Raw genomic sequence first — 17,926 nt, 5'->3', positions numbered from 1 at the left:
TATAGTTGGATAAATATACGTGTGTGTATAAATATAATATATATTTATATATATATATATGATTCAATTATTTATATAATTATATTTAGCTAGATAAGATAAATATATATGTACATTAAGTAAACGTATAAACACATTACATATGTGTGTAATTTAATATATAATACTGTATGGACCATATGTAATCTCTATATACAGTATATATTTAGATAAATTAGGTAAATAATATACATTTATAAATATGGACCATATTTAATTTTATAGTATTTATATTATTTATATTTATATGATTTATATTTGTCTAGATAAATTAAATAATATATAATATCTGTTAATAATATTCCATAGACAACATATCATCTTTCTGCATTTTCTTTATTTGATAGCAACATTCATTTATTATCCTTCTTGGGAGTGAATAATTCCCTTCCTGCCCTAAGACTTATTCTCCTTTGATTTATTATCTTCACCCCCTCCCGCCTTCCTTTTCATGTTTTGCAAAAGTAATATACGTATATATTTAAAAATATTTTCCCTTTCCCACCAACACATGATAGCTTGCAAAAATGAATTTTCCTACTGGCTTTGCAAGCCCCATTTGCAAGCCTCTAAACCTGCACGCTCCCCCTTTTTCGTGTCGCACCCCACTTTGATGCTGGGGGGGGGTGTGTGTTTCCCAAACGTGGCAACAAATGTGCGTTGCAAGCTCTTCCCCCACCCCCACCCCCAAAAAAATAATTAAAAAAAATCCTGTTGGCAGCGGTGGGATTCGAACCCACGCCATCGAAATGACTGGAGCCTAAATCCAGCGCCTTAGACCACTCGGCCACGCTACCACTTGTTCTGGGAGGGACGCCGAATCGCAGATCAAGAGCGCGCAGAAGGCAGCCATCGGTTCCTTTTGCAGAAAGGAAACCAATAATAATAATAATAATAATAATAATTTATTATTTTCTTCTTTTTGTTCAATTGCTGCAAAATTATTTTCCGATTCGGAGCTTCCCCCCCCCATAGTTTCCTCCCAGCAATGCTTAAAAAAATTAAAATAATATTTTTTGCTCTCTTATTTTTTTTGCAGTGTATCTTTTTGCATTGCCGTTGCAAAAAAGGCCTCCCCCCCTTTCCCAAATATTATTTGGGGGGGGGAGGCCACGTGATCACGCCACAAGAGAGAAAACCCGACGGCCTTTCCCCCCCCCCCACGTTGAAATAAGCAACGTGGATTCCCACTGTAGAGTCGCTATTGCGCGCGCTGGACACCAGAGGGCGCTGCGCTCCACCTTTTTTTTTTTAATCCCATCTCCGGATTCATTCGTCTTGTTTTTATTTTTTTTGCAAGCTAACGGCCGTAAATCGAGGACTCCTTGCCTTTCCGGTGTTGAAACTGAAACCAGAAAGCGAGGGCATCCTCCATCGCTTGCATTAAAGATATTTTTTTTCACTCTCATGGTCTTTTTCTTGGCTTTGGCCCTTGCTAAAAAATGTTTTTTTTCTTTGCTAAACTTCCTAGAAAGGGATGGGCTGGGAGGAGACCGTCCTATTAATATCAGGTTTAAAAGGGTCGGAAGGGATCTTGTAGGTCATCTAGTCCAACCCCCTAAAGAAGTTGCCAAACTTCCTGGAGGGGGAAAAAAAGGCTGTCCTTTTAATAGCAGGTTTAACACAGTTGGAAGGGACCCTGTAGGTCATCTAGTCCAACCCCCTAAAGAAATTGCCAAACTTCCTGGAAGGGGGGAAAAAAAGGCTGTCCTTTTAATACCAGGTTTAACACAATTGGAAGGGACCCTGTAGGTCATCTAGCCCAACCCACTAAAGAAAAGGCCCAGACGGTCACGGGGAGGTTCAACCAGCCGGCAGGGACACGCGTGTTGTGGGAACGCGCCCGGGTGTGTGCGTGCGCGTGTCTGTGTATGCATTGCAAAGGTGGAAGGCGGATTCCCCTGGCAGCTTTGCTTTTGCAAGCGGGGCTGGGCTGAGCTTTTGCACGGAGCCCCGCCTTGCAATGGGTCGGCCCTGCTTGGCTGGCTGGCTGGGCACGCGCGAGCTCCACTCCCCGGGGGTGGAAAGGCGAGAGAGAGGCGTCGCGCGAGGGGCTGGACGCGTTTTTTTCTTTGCAAGCACCGTTGCGTGGGCTTTTTGCAACCCGCTTCCTTCCTTCCCTCCCTTTGCTCCCCTCCGTGGACAGGTAAGCCGAATAAACCCACCCCTACCCTCCCCCTCCCCGAGGCGTGCACGCTTTCTGCAAAGCGGGTGCGGTTCCCACGACCCTGGGTTGCAACTTGGGGTTCTACCCCCCCCTCCAATCGCCCTGGGTCGGGTGTTGGGCTTTCCCACCCCGGGGAAGGACAAGAGTGGGTGCAAAGTGTGTGTATGGATGGAGGGGGGGGGAGTCGTGGGAATGCAGGCCCCCACGCCTGCATGCTTTTGCAGACAGCGAGGGGGGGGAGAGGTCGTGGGAATAGAGCCCCCTGCCCACATCTCTTGGCAACAAACACCCCCCCCCCCTTTCCAGGACTGGCTAGGGAGGGGCAGAAAACCTGCTGATTCTGAATTCCTGTTTCCCCCCCCCCCTCTGAAATTGAGTGGGAGGGTTGTGTGTGTGTGTAAAGAAGAGGGGGGGATTTTTGGGGAGGGGGGAGAGGAATATTTAGGGTGGGGGTCAGTTACTCTGGGTCATTATTCAAGACTTTTTTTTGCCCCGGAAAAGGAGAATTAGCTTTGTCACTCCTAAGTTGGTTGGAGAAATCTTGATCTTCTTGCTTTGAGGAATTGAGACCCTGGGAGTTTTGATTGGGGAGGGGGGTGCAGGAGAGGTGGCAGCATAAAAAAGGGGAAATCCCACCTCCCCCAAATGGTTGTGTTAGTATGTTGCTTGAAAAAGGGAAGAAAAAAACAGAAGTGGAGGAAAAAGATTCAAAGCAGATTTTATGTTTAAGGGAGGAGAAAACCGGCTTTAAGTTCAGAAGCACTCCCGTGCCCATCATCCCCAGCTTGAATGGAAAAGGGATGCTGACTGGAGCATAGGAACCTTGGGGGTCAGGCTTAATCCCTAAGTCTGTAGTTGCAGCTTTCATGGGTTGTGTTGGACTTCCCCGCTAACGCACAATATTTTTCCGCTTTGGGAAGTTGTCGTTATTGGGGTGAGTTTGCTTTGAATTTGGGGTTGTGGGTTTTTGTGGTGAGTGTGTGCGATTTTCTCCTGAAAGGGTTTGCAGCATTGACATCGAAACGGATTTAACAGATTAAGAGAGTTGGAAGGGACCTTGTAGGTCATCTAGTCCAACCCCCAGGCCTCTGAAACACGTTTGCGTTGCAATTCCGACTCAATGTATTGAAAGGAAAAGTTCTTTAAGCGGATAAATATAGATATATGGCCTGTTCAGAACCCAAGTTGTCAATTTTAGGAATGATAATTTAGTCCTTCAGGAAAAAAATGGTCGGTTTGTAGCCAGTGTCTCTCTTTGCTTCTCTTCTGTGCAGCTGGGATCGCTTACTCGAGCTCCCTATCCAACAAGGCGGTTCAATGTGTGTGGTTAGTTATGGCTGTTGTATTCCGAGGAGCGAAAGGAGCAGAATTGTGTTAAAATTGTGAGGTCCTTCTCAGGACTATCAAAACAGCTGTGATACCTTCAACCTTTGCTTATTTATTTAAAGACTAGCTGATGGTTCGGGGATTTATTTATAAGGGAAAAATGTCCCGGCCAAACGTGAATAGTCTTGACATCCAACCATAAAAACAATTCTTTTTTTAAAATATTTTTTTTTAATTTTAACTTTTCAAAACAAACACAACACATAAAATCTTCCTTCTTTACATATTGTAGAAAGTGTATCAGTTGGTTACAAAAAGGCTTTCGTGTATCCCTTCCCCAGTCAACAAACATAATTCATATTAACTCAAGTATTTTAACTCAGATATTTATACATGTTACCATCATCATGCCTCCATTTCCATTTGACTATAATTGTTTAAACGTCCTTCATCATAAAATATACCAAGATTTAAAACATAACCAGATACTGGCATTTCATTTGCTATTTCTAAAATCCTCCAATAACACTGAATCCTTGTGTCCTATTCTAGCTAAACATCCATAATATTTAACAACAAAACAATTTTTAATCTCTCCCAAGTAGTCTTATTTTTACACTGAATGTAAGTGACTCTTTAAATCGTCTTGAGAGTGTAATGTACGACTGTAAAAGCGCATTTTAGTATCTCACAATTGTCTTAGTTTTGTACCAGTGTAAAACACTCTTGAATAGTCTTCAGTAGTCTTTGAGAATTTCTTGCAAAATTCACTTTTTAAAAAAAATTATCCTAGCCTCCAGGTTTGTTGTTCCAGATGGATCTTTATCTTTATTGACCAAAGTTGCATGCTCCAGTTCACGTACGAATACCTTGTTCCCTTCAGTCGGTGTTGCGTGTGAATTATACAGGTTTCCCCCCCCTCCCATCATTTAAACGAGTTGCAATAATTTTTAGAGAGCAGCTTTGTTGGCTGTGCGAAACTACTTTTATCTGAAAGGGCTGCAGGCGAGGAGTTATTATTTTGGCAGATCAGAAAGCGCCCTTCGATGGTTTAAGCCGAGCGCCCTTCCCTTTAAATTAAAAATGGAATATAATTTGTTTTACCGTAAGCGGGAATCCCAATTGTGCAGGGGGCGGGGGGGCAGAAGAAAAGATGGGTGCATGGATGATGACTTTGTTCTTAAATAACCCTGAATTAAATTGCTTATTTGAAAACAAGTTGAGACTAGCATCTTAAGGGAACGTAACTTGTGATCGGCACAATTTAAAAATATTATTGGAGAAATGCCACACCCACTAACTGATTCTCCAGTTGTGCTGCTCTTCAGAACTTAATCTAAGTTTCACCTGGAATAAATATGACTCAAAGTGTGTTGGAAAACATTTGTTGGACATCCCTTTTCTACATTTGCTCCTTTGTTGTTGTTGCGAGGTCGTGTCCAACCCATCACGACATCATGGACAATATTCCTCCAGGCCTCTACCATCTTTTGGAATCCATTTAAGCTCACGCCAACTGCTTTGGGGACTCCATCCAGCTACCTCCTTCTCTGCCGTCCCCTTCTTCTTCTGCCCTCCATCTTTCCTAGCATGAGGCTCTTCTCCAGGGAGTCCTTCTTCCTTCTCCTTAGGTGGCCAAAGTCTTTGAGTTTCCTCTTCAGGATCTGGCCTTCTACAGAGCAGTCAGGGTTGATCTCCTCTAGGACTGACCGGTTGGATGGCCTTGCAGTCCAAGGGACTCAATGCAGGAGTCTTCTCCAGCACCAGAGTTCAAAGGCCTCCATTCTTTGGCGCTCAGCCTTCCTTATGGTCCAACCTTCACAGCCAAACATTGGAACTGGGAAAACCGTAGCCTTGACTAGACACATCTTTGTGGGCAGGGTGATGTCTCTGCTTTTTAGGATGCTGTCTAGATTTGCCATAGCTTTCCTCCCCAGGAGCAAGCCTCTTTTAATGTCTTGGCTGCAGTCCCCATCTCCGGTGATCTTGGAGCCCAGGAAAATAAAATCTGTCCCTACCTCCCTTTCTTCCCCTGTCTATTTGCCCGGAATTGAGAGGGCCAGATGCCATGATCTTAGTTGTCTTAATGTTGAGTTTCAAGCCAACTTTTGCACTCTCCTCCTTCACCCGCATCAACAGCCTCTTTAGCTCCTCTTCACTTTCTGCCATCCTAAGGACATGGAATGTTGGTTATATTTGGCCAACCCCAATTCTTTCAAAGTAGGGTGTAAGTTAGGAAGTTGCCCTCCGTTTTCCAGGCCTGGGGGTGGGGGTGGGGGTGGGGGTGGGGGTGGGGGTGGGGGTGGGGAGGCTTGAAAGATGTGTGAACTTCAACTCCCAGAATTCTCTAGTCAGCATTGCAAACAATTCTGGGCATATGGTCTGTAAATCTGAAAAAAAAAAAAACCTCAGTTGGGAAATGCAAACTTAAATCATAGATCGCCATTTCTTAAACCTTGACAGGTTGAATGAAGATGGATGGGTTTTTTAATTCCCAGGATTTCCCAGCCAGCTGTGCTTGCTGGGGAATTCTGGGAGTTGAAGTCTACCCGTCTTCAATGCTGCCAGGGTTGGAAAACAATGCCTTAAAATGAAAGGTTAGTTCTTAAGAAGCAAAAAAAGGTGATCTCATATCCGGATGTACTGGATCAGCAGATGTGGCTCGCGTTTCTTGGATTTCAGCATGTCGGAGGGTTTGTGGAAGGGTGGAGCAAAGTCATCTGTGTGCAACGAACCGCCTGTGTTGCTGCTGGTGTAAATAGTTATGTAAACCACCCCTTGGCTGCACTGGAAGGCTGTGTGTGTGTGTGCATGTGTGGTAATTGGTCCCTAGTGTAGCAAAAATAGCACTCGGCTCGGGTGTGTTGACGTATCGTACCCAGTCGGTTTATAGCTTCACAGGGCTTGGAGGGAGGGAGGGAAAGGATGAAAGAATTCAGATAGCTGAAAGAGAAAAGGGACGGAGGGAGGGAGGGAGAAAGGAAGGAAGGAAAAGAAGGAGGGAGGGATGAAAAGAAGGAGGGAGGGAAAGGATGAAAGAATTCACATAGTTGAAAGAGAGGAGGGAGGGAGGAAGGAAAAGAAAGGGAGAGGGAGAAAGGAAGGAAGGAAAAGAAGGAGGGAGGGAGGGTAAGGATGAAAGAATTCAAATAGCTGGGAGAGGGGAGAGGGAGAAAGGAAGGAAGGAAAAGAAGGAGGGAGGAAGGGAAAGGATGAAATAATTCACATAGCTGAAAGAGAGAGGAGGAAGGGAGGAAAGGGAGGGGGAGAAAGGAAGGAAGGAAAAGAGGGAGGGAGGGTAAGGATGAAAGAATTCAAATAGCTGAGAGAGGGGAGAGGAAGAAAGGAAGGAAAGAAAATGAGGGAGGGGGAGAAAGGAAGGAAGGAAAAGAAGGAGGGAGGGCGGAAGGGAAAGTATGAAAGAATTCAAATAGCTGACCGGGGGAGGGAGAAAGGAAGGAAGGAAAAGGGGGGGAAGAAGGAAGGAAGGAAGGATGTTTTCTTTTAAGTTCCAGCTGTCTTAAGAAAGTTTGTTGCATGAATTCTTTGGACATGGAGGGTTTTGCATTGAAGATATTTCCTTCTTTCCTTCCTCCCTCCCTTCTTATATTAGGGCCTCTGAAATAACATTTCAGCTCAACCCAGTGCACAAAAATAAAAGCCCTGGTAAAAAAAGGGGGTGAATAATTTATTGGTTAATTTCAGCGCAGAGTGAATTGTATTTGTTTGGCTGGTATCGGATCCAGGATAAAGTTACGAGCCTGTTAAAAGTGCTCTTTTGCATCAGTCAGGGAGAACGAAGGAGGTCTGATTCTTGAATTCACACCTTTAGTAAATAGACAAACTGTATTTGTCCTAATTCCCCCTGTGATTAAGGGACAGTCTTATCTTTGGGTGGACCATTGACCTGGCCTCAGTTTCTACAGGTAGTCCTGGACTTAACGATTGTAAGGGAGCCTCCCCATCGCAATTATAAATCATGGCTTTCGTAAAACAAGGCCAAGAGACTCACCTGATTTTACAACCTGTTTTTGCAGGGGTCATTAAGTGAACGTCCCAATCGTAAAGTAGCTGCTGCAGTCGCTAAGTGACTGCTGCGACGGTTGCGGTTTTGCCAGTTTTCATCAAAGTCATTGTAGAAGTTGTTTGAAGCCTTCAAAACGTTTTGTCTGAGACGAGGCTTTTGTTTTCAGAATTGTAAAGCCTACAAACTTGAAATTGGGCACGTATGTTCCTCTTGGCTTTTAGGTGCTCGCGAAGAAAGGATTTTTCAAAATGACCATCAGATCATTAGTATTTCTTATACAGTATTTAACACGCTCTGATGCTAAGGCGTTCTACTCCCCCTCCCCACCTGAAAAGAACTCTGTTCCAACTGCCAGTTTCCTCACAGTCTGTTACCTCAGTTCAAACTGGCAGACGTTCCACTCCTTCACTCAGGAGTGGTCTGGTTCTGGGTTTCCATCACTCCTTGGCTTCAATACCTGGAAAAACCTCCTGCAGGGTTTCCCTACATATACACAAACATAAATACCGTATTTTTCGGAGTATAAGACGTGTATTTTTCGGAGTATAAGATGCACCTTTTTCCCCTCAAAAAAGAGGCTGAAAATCTGGATGCGTCCTATACACTGAATACATTTTTTGCCTCCCGAAACCTTGCCCCCTTCACCAAAACGGCTGTGCATAGCCTTTAGGAGGCTTCCAGAGTGCTCCTGGGGGCTGGGGAAGGCAGAAATGAGCAAAAAACAGGCTGACTTTTGCTCAATTTTGCCTCCCCCAGCCCCCAGGAGCACTCTATAAGCCTCCTAAAGGCTATGTATGCTCTTTGACAAAAAACCAGGCCCATTTTTCTGAAAAATTGGCTGTTTTTTGTTAGTTTGGGGGGGGCACCCCCCCAGGAGCACTCTACACGCCTAAAGGCTATTCATGCCCTTTTTTTTGAAAAAAAAAATGGGCCCGTTTTCACAATAAACGTGCCATTTTTGGGGAAGTCTGCAGAGTGCAAAAACTTCCTTTTTTCCATTTGCCTCTTCAGAATCTTGATGCGTCTTATACTCCGGTACGTCTTATACTCCGAAAAATACTGTAGATCAAGCCGAGGAATGACAGAATGCTAGGAAATATGTCGAAGGGAAAGTAGACCACTGAGCGATCCCCTTGTCCCCATGACTATTTCTGACCCTTGGCAAGGAAGGTCAGGTCTCGACAAGGATCACTTCTCTTCCAACAGATAAAGGGGATTAAAAAACAAACAAACATAGAAAAGGATTTCTCTGCTGAACCCCGTGCCTGGGAGAGCCGTGCGTGGCCAAGGGATTTATTAAGAGCTCTTTGTCTGTCTCTTGGCACCCTGAAGGGAAGCTGTAGCTTCTTTTGCCTGATTGGCTGGTAGGGATCTCAGTTGGCAGAGAGCCAGTCCGTTGCTTTGAAAAATCTGCCCGCTTGGCACCAGCGCATGGATCTCCTTAAGCAGGGAAGGAACAGTACGTTCTCCCCAGATGCCACATCGGTCTCGCTGTCCAACGTTTGCTGCTCCTGGAGATAAAACTTGGAGCATCTGGAAAAACAAAAAGTACAGGTAATTCTCAACTTACAACACTTCTCACACTTATGACCGTCGCAGCATCTCCGTGGTGACGTGATTTAAATTCGCATGCTTGTCTCAAAGGTGCTTCCCCCCCCCCCAAGAGCGCAACTGGACTTTCTGGTTTTTCTTTGAAGACATTTCGCTTTCCTTCCAAGAAGCTTCTTCGGCTCTTGACTGGATGAGGAGGGTGGGGTTGGAAGTCAGAGCTGAAGAAGCTTCTTGGATGAGAAGCGAAACGTCTTCAAAAGAAAAGAAAAAAACCCCCCAGAAAGTCCATACGTTTCTTGAAAAAGCACCTTTAGAACAACCATGACCTCGGATAATCTCCATAGACATTTGGATGATTGACAACTGGTTCATATTTATGACGTTTGCCGTGATCATCTTTTGCGACGTTCCGGATAAGCAAACTGATTGGGAAAGCCAGACTTACTCATTTTAACAACCGCAGTGATTCACTTAATGAACGTGGCAAGAAAAAGAAGTGGAGCAAAACTCTCATACGAAATTTCTCACTTAGCAACGTAAATCCCGGGCTCAGTTGTGGTCGTACATCGAGGACTACCGGTAGAGCAACAGAATGATAAGAGTTGAAAGGGATCTTGGAGGTCTTCTAGTCCAACCCTCAGCTCAAGCAGGAGACCCTAAAGCATTTCAAACAAATGGTTATCCAACATCTTCTTAAAAACCTCCAGTGTTGGAGCATTTACAACTTCTGGTGGCAAGTAGTTCCACTGATTAATTGTTCCCACTGTCAGGAAATTTCTCCTCAGTTCTAAGTTGCTTCTCTCCTTGATTAGTTTCCACCCATTGCTTCTTGTCCTACCCTCAGGTGCTTTGGGGAATAGTTTGACTCCCTCTTCTTTGGGGCAACCCCTGAGATATTGGAACACTGCAATCATGTCTCCCCTAGTCCTTCTTTTCATCGGATTTTGATTGCATCTGGTTTATCCAGCGTGCCAAGGCTGGCTGGTTTAGTGGATCCTGTTAGTATTTTACTTCTCTTGCAATTGTGCACATCACCAAGGTGGAGCGGGCAAGATCCGACTTGCACCACAATGCTTACGGCTTTTTTAGAGTCGTAACGCAGCTTTCCGCCTTGGGCAAGGGTTATGCCTCTTGTGCCGCAGAAGGAATAGTTGTGCTATCTGAAAAGCATGGTCTCTGGTGTTCAGGGAGAGGAATTTTGCACATTTCAATACAGCGATTGACACATTGAGTGGGGCATCAAGGCAAGGGGCACTGCAAGATCACAAAAGGGGGGTCTTATTTTTTATTTCATTTCGTTTGTCAAGCGTGTACAAGATAACAGGTGTAAGTATAAACATGGACATGGACACAGGAAATGAGTACAAATAAATGGGGACAGTAGGACAGGGATGGTAGGCAACACTGCTGCGCTTATGCACGCCCCCTTCACGGACCTCTTAGGAATGGGGTGAGGTCCACGGTAGACAGTTTGAGGTTGAAGCTGTGGGGGGTTTGAGGATGTAACAACGGAGTCAGTTAGAGCATTCCAGGCATTGACCACTCTGTGGTTGAAGTCGTATTTTCTGCAATCGAGTTTGGAACGGTTGACCTTGAGTTTGCATCTATTGTTTGCCCGTGTATTATGGAGGTTGAAGCTGAAGTAGTCGTTGACAGGTAGGACGTTGTAGCAGACAATTTTGCGTACTACGCTTAGGCCAGACCTTAGTCGGCGTAGTTCTAAGTCGTCCAAGCTCAACACTTCAAGCCTGGTGTCATTCTATTGCGAGCACACGACCCTGGGGTATTGCAACGGTTATAAATACGAGTGAGTTGCCAAGTGTCTCAATTTTGATCATGTGATTGTGGGGATGATACAACGGTCATAATAGCACTTAGACTTATATACCGCTTTACAATTCTTTACAGCCCTCTCTAAGCGGTTTACCATGTCAGCCTCTTGCCCCCAACAATCTGAGTCCTCATTTTACCCACCTCGGAAGGACGGAAGGCTGAGTCAATGGCAATAGCAAGAGCACTTAGACTTGAGTAGAGTAGAATAGAATAGAATAGAATAGAGTTGAGTTTTTATTGGCCAAGTGTGATTGGACACACAAGGAATTTGTCTTTGGTGCAGATGCTCTCAGTGTACATAACAGAATGAAAAAAAATATAAGAATAAAAAGATACCATACTTAGTGATAATCAAGGTTAGTAATAAGCTATCAAATTGTATTAGGAAACAAATAAAAAACAATATAAATTGAAAGGTACAAGCAACATGGTTATATGCCGCTTCACAATGCTTGAAAGCCCTTTCGAAGTTGTTGACGGAGTCAGCCTCTCTTGCCCCCAACCATCTGGGTCCTCATTTTACCGACCTCGGAAGGATGGAAGGCTGAGTCCACCTTGAACCAGTCGGTATCGAACTCCTGGCAGTGGGCAGAGTCAGCCTGCAAATACATCATTTTAACCATGCACCGCTAGGGATTCTCCTTGTGAAATTTGGGATGAAGTCACTTTTTTTTCTGCGCCGTTGTAACTTCGAACAATCACTAAGCAAATGGTTGTAAGCCGAGGACTACCCAGGATTGAGATATTAATTGGGTTAGCTCGTGGATCCAAACTAGCATAGTCTTTGTTTTGCATTTGTGGAGTCCTTGATCCATCTCTCCCACCGTGGTTAGAACAGGATTCCTCTCCTGTACTAAACTGTGGTTTATAACTTTGTCCTGCAAACACAGCCAATCCTGGTTTCTGCCCCCACAATCCTGATTGTTGAATATTTTTTTTTCTCTTTTGATTTCCTTCCCTAGTTTCTCCAGCCTGTAATACTGGCTCCCCCAGTAGCCCACCGGACGAGGTCCGTATTCTCCCAATATGGCGGACGAAGACCTGATATTTCACATGGAATACCTGGACAATGGCACGCTACCCAAATCAGGTTGTGGGAATTGCCACGAGGCGGACAGCGACGAGGAAGAGAGTTACTACATCTGCCCGATTACAGATGACCCCGTTTTGAACAAGGCAGCCGGTGACAAAGTTCATAACTATTACAGCAACCTGGTCAAAAATGAGTCTTATTCCTCAAGCTCTTCTCCCAGGAATTCCTTCGATGTTAGGGTAAGTTTTAGCCTCTTCGTAATTCATTCATTCTTTCTCTATCTCTCCCTCTCTCTCTCTCTTTCTCTCTCTCTCTCTCTCTCCCTCCCTCCCTCCCTCACTCCCTCCCTCCCTCCCTCCTTTCTTTCTTTCTTTCTTTCTTTCTTTCACAACCAGCTTTCTTGTCTGCTTTGGCTGTATGTCACTAACTCTGCCAGTATGCATAATTTGGATTTTTTTCTGCTTTAGTGTAGTTGCCCTTAAATTTGGGAGAAATTTGCCATTCCAGTCTGCATTTGCAATAGTTTATTCTATGGCAGCCGATCCAGTGGTTTTATTACAACGTTTGAAGGAATGCAGCAGTTCCCCAAGATTTGAGGAGCTGCCACAAAGAAGAAGAGGGTCAATTTATTTTCCAAAGCATTTGAAGGCAGGACAAGAAATGATCTAAACTAATCAAGGAGAGAAGCAACCTAGAACTAAGGAGAAATTTCCTGGCAGGGAGAACAATTAACCCGTGGAACAACTTGCCTACAGAAGTTTTGGGTGAAGTTTTTTTTTTTTAGAAGAGATTAGACAACCATTTGTCCGAAACGATATTGGGTCTTCTGCTCCAGCAGGGGGTTGGACTAGAAGACCTCCATGGTCCCTGCCAAACCTGTTATCCTGCATTACTTTGGGCTAATTGACCTGTTTGTTGTTTTAAACTTTTTTGCTGTACGCCGTCCAAAATCACTTGCATCTTGTGACGGATGACATAATTGTACATGTATAGAAAAAAAAGTCAACTGTCTTTTTTTTAAAAAAAGAAACTTGTGGGTGATTTAATTAGAAAACGTTTGCACCTGAAATTGCACACTGAAGCATACAGGTGAGCTGGCCAGAGGTGACCTACTGATTTTTGCAAGTTTTACTTCCAGCCTCAAATGCTTGTTCGAGCACGCTCCTAAATGTTTTTGTTTGTCCTTGAAAAAGTCAGCATTATTATGATTTTTTGCAAAATACGATAGGGTACAAAGGCAAAGCATTCCTCTCGCACACCTGACTCTAATAAACGCCTGTTTTGCATTTCACATTATCTTCATCTTACCCACTCCCACTTTTGGAACTGTCTCGCCAGAGCCGTTACCCGACTGTCGTTTTTAATTTTTCAGTTATTTATTTAAGCTGTTTTTTTTTTACGACTGCCCATCTCACTGCGGTGACTGGGTGGATATCTAAACGAGACAGAAGGGTGGACGTGATGAGAGAGATAATCATGGCTTATTTGCTTGAATGAAACTGACATTGAAATGAAACAAAACCCTTCCGCCCACCCTTTTTTTTTTTTCTGTTTTTTTCTCTCTCTGATTTTTTTGCTGTTCATTTTTGGGTCACCAACCAGCTCATTTTGGAAGGCCAGATCTGGCTTTTTAAGCCAACTTGGTATTCCACACTTCTCAAATGGGATGTGACACAACCTCTTTGGAGGAAGATGGTGTCAAATAAAAGTAGCGTTGCATTTAAAGTTTGCTTGGCAACCTATTTTTATTAGTTTATGTCCCATCTTCCTCCTCCTGTTTTCTCCACCAGAACAAGTCTCTGAGGTTGGTTGGAGAGAGAGAGAGAGAGAGAGAGAGGGAGGGAGGGAGGGAGGGAGGGAGGGAGGGAGGGAGGGAGGGAGGGCTGGCTTTCATGGCTGAGACAGAAGGAGAATTCACCATCTCCTGGTGATGGGACCAAAGTCGCCCAACCAACTTTCATGCCTCAGGTGGGACTCGAACTCACAGTCTCCTGGTGATTGGCCCAAAGCCACCCAACCAGCTTTCATGCCTAACGCGGAACTATAACTCTCGGTCTCCTGGTGATTGGACCAAAGTCACCCAGCTGGCTTTCATGCCTAAGGTGGGACTAGAACTCTCTGTCTCCTAGTGAAAGCCACCCAACCGGCTTTCATGCCTAGGGTAGGACTAGAACTCACCGTCACCTGGTGATTGGACCAAAGTCACCCAGCTGGCTTTCATGCCTAAAGTGGGACTAGAACTCTCTGTCTCCTAGTGATAGTCACCCACCTGGCTTTCATGCCTAGGGTAGGACTAGAACTCACCGTCACCTGGTGATTGGACCAAAGTCACCCAGCTGGCTTTCATGCCTAGAGTAGGACTAGAACTCACAGTCTCCTGGTGATTGGCCCAAAGTCACCCAGCTGGCTTTCATGCCTAGAGTAGGACTAGAAATCACCGTCACCTAGTGATTGCCCCAAAATCACCCAGCTGGCTTTGTGCCTACCGCAGAACTAGAATTCACCATCTCCTAGTTTTTAAACCAGCACTTCAACATCTTCACCGGTCTGGCTTTCCTATCCTGGCATTTTGTAATGACTTGCAAAAATGATGGCTCTGGAGTTGTGATGTTTTTAACCTTGCTTCCGTACTAACATCTGCCTGAATTCTTGCCACTGTACAGCTTTGGGCCCTGTGTGTTTTTAAAAGTTTTCACTGATGCTTGTAGGATGTTGGCGTGGTTTCGTTTGGCCACGAAAAGCCCATTCCAGTTTCACTGTATATTTATTTTTAAAAACAAAACAAAACACGAGGGCTGAACTAAATAAAGAAGCTCGAGGTCAACAGATAAGGCTTTGTGCTGGAAGAGAACCAGCCAAGTAGAAGAAACAAAAATATTTTTCTGGGGCAAGGGAAAGAAAAATACTTGCATGTGATTTAATGCACTGAGTGTCTCTTCCCCCATTTATCATTGTACTTCTGTGCAGCTTTTGGACAGTCCAGCTTCCAAATTCGGAGAGTCAGGATCCAGCTTTGCAAGATGATGAGAGGGGAGAGAGATGCAGGATTTGGTCACAAAAGTCAAGGTGGCCTCCAGGACTGCATAACGCCCCTTTTTACTTACAAAACAAATTTTACAATACAATACAATTCAATAGTAGAGTTGGAAGGGACCTTGGAGGTCTTCTAGTCCAACCCCCTGCCTAGGCAGGAAACCCTATACCGTTTCAGACAAATGGCTATCCAACATCTTCTTAAAGACTTCCAGTGTTGGAGCATTTACAACTTCTGGAGGCAAGCTGTTCCACTGATTAATTGTTCTCACTGTCAGGAAGTTTCTCCTCAGATCTAAGTTGCTTCTCTCCTTGATTAGTTTCTACCCATTGCTTCTTGTTCTACTTTCAGGTTCCTTGGAGAATAGCTTGACTCCCTCTTCTTTGGGGCAACCCCTGAGATATTGGAAGACTGCTATCATGTCTCCCCTAGTCCTTCTTTTCATTCAACTAGACCTACCCAGTTCCTGCAACCGTTCTTCATATGTTTTAGCCTCCAGTCCCCTCATCCTCTTTGTTGCTCTTCTCTGCACTCTTTCTAGAGTCTCCACATCTTTTTTACATCGTGGCGACCAGAACTGAATGCAGTATTCCAAGTGTGGCCTTACCAAGGCATTATAAAGTGGTATTAACCCTTCATGTGATCTTGATTCTATCCCTCTGTTGATGCAGCCTAGAACTGTGTTGGCTTTTTTGGCAGCTGCTGCACACGGCTGGCTCCTATTTAAATGGTTGTCCACTAGGACTCCAAGATCCCTCTCGCAGTTACTACTATTGAGCAAGGTAGCACCTATACTGTCCCTGGGCATTTCGTTTTTCTTGCCTAAATGTAGAACCTTACTCTTTTCACCATTGAATTTCATTTTATTAGATAGTGCCCAATGTTCAAGTTTGTCAATATCCATTTTAAAAGAGGAGGCTTTAATTGGACAACTAGTGGCCACAACCTTGAATTTTTTTGCCCAACATCTGGATTCACCCCCTCTTTGTCCCATGCATTATTTCCATTGGCGTTAACATTTTTAGTACATATTTTTCCAACTCGAGGGCTGAGTTTTGCAAAATAAAGTTTAGAAGTGTCCCTCCCTTCCTCCAGTGATATCCGTATTTTCTCGAGCGTAACCGAAATAGCTGGAGTTTATGAATCAGCAGTAAAACAATGGAAAAAGGATGAATACGTCCGAAAAAAATAAGTTACTTTTTTCATTGCCGTTGTAGCTTTGAACAATTGTTGTAAGTCGAGGTCTACCTGTATCTGAACCATGGAAACTTAACTAACAACCAATACAATACAATACAATACAATATAATACAATAGTAGAGTTGGAAGGGACCTTGGAGGTCTTCTAGTCCAACCCCCTGCCTAGGCAGGAAACCCTATACAGTTTCAGACAAATGGCTATCCAACATCTTCCTAAAGACTTCCAGTGTTGCGGCATTCACAACTTCTGGAGGCAACTTCTGTTCTACTGATTAATTGTTCTAACTGTCAGGAACCAGAATCAGGACCGGTGAATCTTATCCGAGGGGGACTTTGTCTGACTTCAAACTGCCTGAAAGCACTTTATAAATAACTCACGTAATAATGTTGACCTTTGCAGGAAGCATGGAAGCATGCAATCGAGAAGGCCAAGCACATGCCTGACCCCTGGGCTGAATTTCACCTGGATGACATCAAAATGGAAAACGCCACCCGCTACAGGTCGGTCGATATCTCCTGCACGCCACGGACTTTGAGGTTGAAGAATTTCTACTTTTTCTCCCTGGTGCATTTAAAAAAAAAATTAGTTTATTCAAATCAACAGTCTGGGGCTATGTCTCTCCTCCTACTTTTTAAGGTTGTGATATTGTTAGAAAAAAGGTAGGGACGTGGTGGCTCGGTGGCTAAGACGTGAGCTTATCGTTCGGCGGTTCGAATCCCTCCCGCCGCGTCACGGAGTGAGCTCCCATTGTCCCAGCTTCTGCCAACGTAGCAGTTCGAAAGCACGTAAAAAATGCAAGTAGAAAAAGAGGAACCACCTTTGGTGGGGAAGGTAACAGCGTTCCGTGCGCCTTCGGCGTTGAGTCATGCCGGCCACATGACCACGGAGTCGTCTTAGGACAGCGCTGGCTCTTTGGCTTTGAAACGGAGATGAGCACCGCCCCCTAGAGTCGGGAACAATTAGCACATATGCGCGGGGGGAACCTTTACCTTGTTGTTAGAAAGGAAAAACGGATCAGGAGACATAACTGGTGAAAGAAAGCTGACGGATACCAGAATCAAATTAGCCAAAACGGCTTATCATTTTATTCCCTATTACTTAATTGGTGCCTGGATTGGAGATAATCCCATTATTATCCAGAAGCGGGGAAGGTTTCTGCTGCTTATCTCCTGAACTCTTAATCATTCCTGCTTGCATTGTTTTTTCTCTGAGCGTGGGTGGGTGTGCAATTCATATATCACAAGTGCCCTGTGTGTGTTATCGGTGGTCGTGTACACAACTGGCCATTCAGTCTTTTGATTTATGACTGCTGGCTTACCAGCCATTTGAAGTTTCAGCCAACTCCCAAAAAGTGGGACTTACGGCCCCAGTTTGAAACTCCCATGGTCAGCCCCTTCCATGGTCATGTAAGCACAATTTGTGACCGTTTTGAAACTTATTTTAAAGGCGTTGGAGACCCCACACGCGGTCTGTTTCTGTTTCTCCCCTCTGGGAGGAGGTTTCGAAGTATCTGTAGCAGGACTGGTAGATTCTGTAACTCTTCTGTTCCTTAGGCCCTCCGTCTCGTAAACTCACAGGATTCTTTCTTTCTTTTTTTGTCATGTATATGTATACATCTGAATTAGACTGCGATGTTTCTCTCTGTCGTGTTTGTGTGTAAGTGGGTATATAGGCATAGTGGTTATCCTTCGAGAGCTGAATGCAATTAAATTTCA

General features: G+C 44.4%; 1 protein-coding gene across 1 annotated transcript in view; it reads left to right on the top strand.

Annotated features, from left to right (window-relative positions):
• The first annotated feature begins 2,028 nt into the window (after nt 1–2,028).
• Nucleotides 2,029–17,926, top strand: part of EEF2K (eukaryotic elongation factor 2 kinase) — a 36,563-nt gene continuing 20,665 nt past the window's right edge. The window contains exons 1-3 of the mRNA XM_081965705.1: nt 2,029–2,185; nt 11,906–12,215; nt 16,611–16,711. Coding sequence (XP_081821831.1) covers nt 11,970–12,215; nt 16,611–16,711 — 347 coding nt within the window. The 5' untranslated portion in view covers nt 2,029–2,185; nt 11,906–11,969. The remainder of the gene's footprint in view (nt 2,186–11,905; nt 12,216–16,610; nt 16,712–17,926) is intronic.

This window comes from Natrix helvetica (assembly GCF_964273705.1).
Source record: "Natrix helvetica genome assembly, chromosome: 13".
NCBI classification, from domain to species: domain Eukaryota; kingdom Metazoa; phylum Chordata; class Lepidosauria; order Squamata; family Natricidae; genus Natrix; species Natrix helvetica.
The sequence above is the reverse complement of the archived record's forward strand: the minus strand, read 5'-3'. Positions and strand labels throughout refer to the sequence as shown.